This window comes from Chrysemys picta, chromosome 13, assembly GCF_011386835.1.
Source record: "Chrysemys picta bellii isolate R12L10 chromosome 13, ASM1138683v2, whole genome shotgun sequence".
Taxonomy (NCBI): domain Eukaryota; kingdom Metazoa; phylum Chordata; order Testudines; family Emydidae; genus Chrysemys; species Chrysemys picta.
This window is the reverse complement of record NC_088803.1, coordinates 13,061,754-13,065,887: the sequence shown is the minus strand read 5'-3', so window position 1 is coordinate 13,065,887 and position 4,134 is coordinate 13,061,754. Positions and strand designations below refer to the sequence as shown.

The window sequence follows — 4,134 nt, the reverse complement described above, 5'->3', positions numbered from 1 at the left end:
CTTGAAGGTGGCTAACTCACTTAGGCCCCACTGAACAGTCCAGGCTAACAATTATCTTTGACCTGTAGAGCCTTCCCTTATCAATTTTTCCTTTATTAATATCTAGGGGCAAAATTTTAAAGAGCAACATCTTTGTCCTCACTCACGCTTACTTTGACTGATACAAATCAGAGTCTAAGCTGGATTCCAATCCAAGCAACTGAGAAAAGAGACCAACATTTGGGCCCAATCCTGAAATCCTTGAAGTCTCTATATGGAGAGCCTGGTTCTCCTCTCTCTTACTTCAACTATGATTCTTTGCACTATGAGATTGCCATAAATCTTCATCAGAATCAGGATCCCATTGTGCTGGGCACTATACAAATATATAATAGGACATGGCCCATAGTTACATGCATTACAGTAGAGTCTAGAAGCCCCAGTTGAGAACAGGACCCTATTGTGTTGGAGAAACACATAGGAAAAGACAATCTCTATCCCACATTTTTTATCAATCTAAATAGACAAGATAGACAAACATTGAGAGGGGAAACAGGTGCAGAGAGAGGAAGTGACTGGCCCAAGGTCACACAGCAGATCTGTGACAGAACCAGAACCCAGGAGTAGAACCTAGGTCTTCTGGATTCTACTTACTAGACTAGACTCTGCTTCAAGCCTGTCATACAACAGGCAATTCATAGCTCAAAGGAAATAATTTCATTAGCTTTTCTGAGAGTTGGATTAGGCCCTAACTGGATAAAGCATAAGAATGTATCTAAAGATGCTGCTGGAAAACTGTGTCCATTGCTGGTGTTCACAATTCAAGAAGGATGTTGATAAATTGGAGAAGGCCCTGAAAATGATTAAAGGGTCGGAAAATATGCCTTATAGAGATAGACTCGAGGAGCTCAGACTATTCAGTTTAAGCAAGAGAAAATTAAGGGATGAGTTGGTTACAGTCTATAAGTATCTACACGGACAACACATATTTAATAATGGGCTATTCCATCTAGCAGAGAAAAGTCTAACATGATCCAGTGGCTGGAAGTTGAAGCTAGACAAATTCAGCCTGGAAATAAGGTGTAAGATTTAATAAAGTAATTAACCACTGTAGCAATTGTAAAAGGTCATGGTGGATTCTCCATCAAGGGCAATTTTTAAATCAAGATGGGATTTTTTTCTAAAAGATCTGTCCTAGGAATTATTGTGGGGAAGTTCTATGGCCTGTGCTCTACAGGATGACTAGGTGATCACAATAGCCCCTTCTGACCTCGGAATCTCTGATTCCATTAATGTATATGGCACCTCTTTTGTATCCCATGCGGGGTTAAGGAGTGAGGTTGTGCTTCAGTCAGGAACAGGCATTTCTTTGGCTTTTAGTGTTTCTTATACCTTCCCCTACCCTATCCCCTTCACCCCTTCTGACTGGTTGCTTGATCTTATCTAGGAAGAGGAGTTGAGGCAGGACTGTCCTTCAAGTGTACGCTCATATATTGAACTCCCACTCTACCCAGCAACACTTCAACTCTATCTCTTATCTCTTTTCAACTCATCTTCTTGTGGGCAGATGTAACACACAGTGTCTTTATTCTTTGTTCACCAGGATATAAGTGCTTTAAGGATATAAAAATATCAAAAGTCAAATGGGCAAAAAGACCCAAAATATAGGCAGATATACAGGCCTGAATATTACATTATCATCACTAATACTCCTAACACCTGCTTTCTTCACTGTAACATCCTGGGCCACATTTCAGCACCTAACTCCCTTAGGCCCTTTAGGAAGGATGTCTTAAGGTTAAGGCCCTGGAGTAACACATAATCGTTATAACCGATCTAACTTTGACACTTTTTTCCTAATGTAGATACAGGGTAAAATCATATCACTTGATTTATCTTGTGGAGTTGTGGCTAGGCTAAAAATCAAGTGAAAATTTTGGTTTACCTAGCATGCCTTAGCTCAAACTATACTCAATGCCAATTCAAGTTCAGTCTAAATCCCTAGTGTTGGGACTCTTTGCACGTTGATTTTCAAATTTAATGCTACTCAACCCCAAAGCTTACATTGCTTTAAGTAGAAATAAATCAAGGATGGATATCAACATAATGAGCCAGGTCCTCAGCGGGTGTAAATTGAAATAGTTCAATTGAAGCCAACTGAGATACATCTGTTTATTGCACCTAACATTTTGGCCCTATAAACTGTGTTTGCATGAGTGCTTTTATCTAGACCAGGGATAAGCAACCTTTGGCACGCGGCCCATCAGGGACATCCGCTGGCGGGCCAGGACGGTTTGTTTACCCGCAGCGTCCATAGATTTGGCTGATCGCAGCTCCCACTCTGCCAGGGCAATGGGGGCTGTGGGAAGCAGAATCCAGCACATCTCTTGCTCCGTGCCACTTCCCACAGCCCCCATTGGCCTGGAACGACAAACCATGGCCAGTGGGAGCTGCGATCGGCTGAACCTGCAGACGCTGAAGGTAAACAAACCATCCCAGCTTGCCAGTGGATTTCCCTGACGGACCGCGTGCCAAAGGTTGCTGATCTCTGATCTAGACTAAATTGATTGCCAATTGTGTATCAGTGTCAACCAGTTGAAAGAACTCAAAATATCTAGATAGTGCAGTTCCCACAATTCTTCGATTTATATTATAATTTTATTGAAAATGATAAAACCTAGAAATGGTTACATTGCATGAGAAACTTGAATTTTCCCTAGTGTTCTTGTCAGAGCAGTTTTCATATCTTTATTTTTCAAGCTGTAGATGATGGGGTTCAACATGGGGGTCAAGATGCTGTACTGGATGGAGAAGAGTTCATCTAGAACCAGGGAAGTGACTGAACTGGGTTTCATGTACTGGGAAAGAGCTGTCACAAACAATAAAACCACCACAATGAGGTGGGAGCTGCATGTAGAGAAGGTTTTACGTCTTCCCTCCGAGGAGCGTATTCGGAGGATAGTGGAGATGATGTGAATGTAGGAGACCAAGGTGAAGAGGAAGGAGCTGAAACCAAATATCACAGCAGAAGAAAGAAGAGCTATTTTATTGGTCAAGGTCACGGTGCAAGATAGTTGTAGTAGCGGAGGGAGCTCACAGCTGAAATGCCTGATTTCATTGGGCCCACAGAAGTGTAACTTTAACACAGGGACAGTGTTGACCAGTGAATACAAGAGTCCCATTATCCAAGAACCACCCACCAACTGTCTGCTCACTCGTTTGTTCATGGTCCCCACATAATGCAATGGGTGACATATGGCAGTGTATCGGTCATAAGCCATTGCCGAGAGCACAAAAACTTCAGTGCCAGCTGAGAGGAGGATGAAGAACATCTGGGCAAGTCAGCCATTGACAGAAATGGTTTTGTGCTTTGCTAGGAAATTCACCAACATCTTAGGGACAATGGCTGAGGAATAACAGATATCAACAAAGGACAAATGAGACAGGAAGAAGTACATGGGAGTTTGGAGTTGAGGATCAGCCCTTATCACCAGCATAATCATCATGTTCCCCACCAGGGTGATTAGGTAAATAACTAAAAACACCAGGAAGAGGAAAAATTGAAGTTCTGGGTAATTAGAAAGTCCCACAAGAATAAATTCATTCACATTGGTTTGGTTTTCCATTCACATTTAGTGATCTGTATGAAGAGAAAAAAAAATGAAATTAACCAACATAGCAGGTTATGGAAATTCAATTAGATAGATAGATAGATAGATAGATAGATAGATAGATAGATAGATAGATAGAACACAAGTGAGATTTTGAAAGCCAAGGGGACTCAGATGGACAAATTCACATTTCTAATTCAACACTCTAAGTTGGATAAAAAATAAAGTGGGTCCTATTCCATGTGGATTTACACAAATATTTTCTTTGATTACACCGGTGTCAACACCGTGTCCAATTAGTTCTCCAATTTGACCCCATTTCTCGTGTTGTGAGCCATACAAGAGAGATCTGCTTTTAGAAACCTCATGTACAACCCTTTCTTCTAAACCAGATCCCATATTATCCATCCAGTACACTGTGTTGGCTTACAGGTGGACAAAGAGTATTAAGAATCTAAATTGAAAATAACCTTCCAATCACTGCTTTTTTTGGTCAGATAACTTTGTGAAAGCGGCATAGTAAATATCTGTGTCAGTGATTGGT

The 4,134-nt window shown here is 41.2% G+C and overlaps 1 protein-coding gene across 1 annotated transcript; it reads right to left on the bottom strand.

The window, feature by feature from the left end:
• Positions 1 to 2,666: 2,666 nt before the first annotated feature.
• LOC135975127 (olfactory receptor 5V1-like) lies at positions 2,667 to 3,260 on the bottom strand. The gene has a single exon (XM_065565179.1). It carries the CDS (start codon positions 3,258 to 3,260, stop codon positions 2,667 to 2,669), a length of 594 nt encoding a protein of 197 aa, XP_065421251.1.
• Between the last annotated feature and the right edge of the window lie 874 nt (positions 3,261 to 4,134).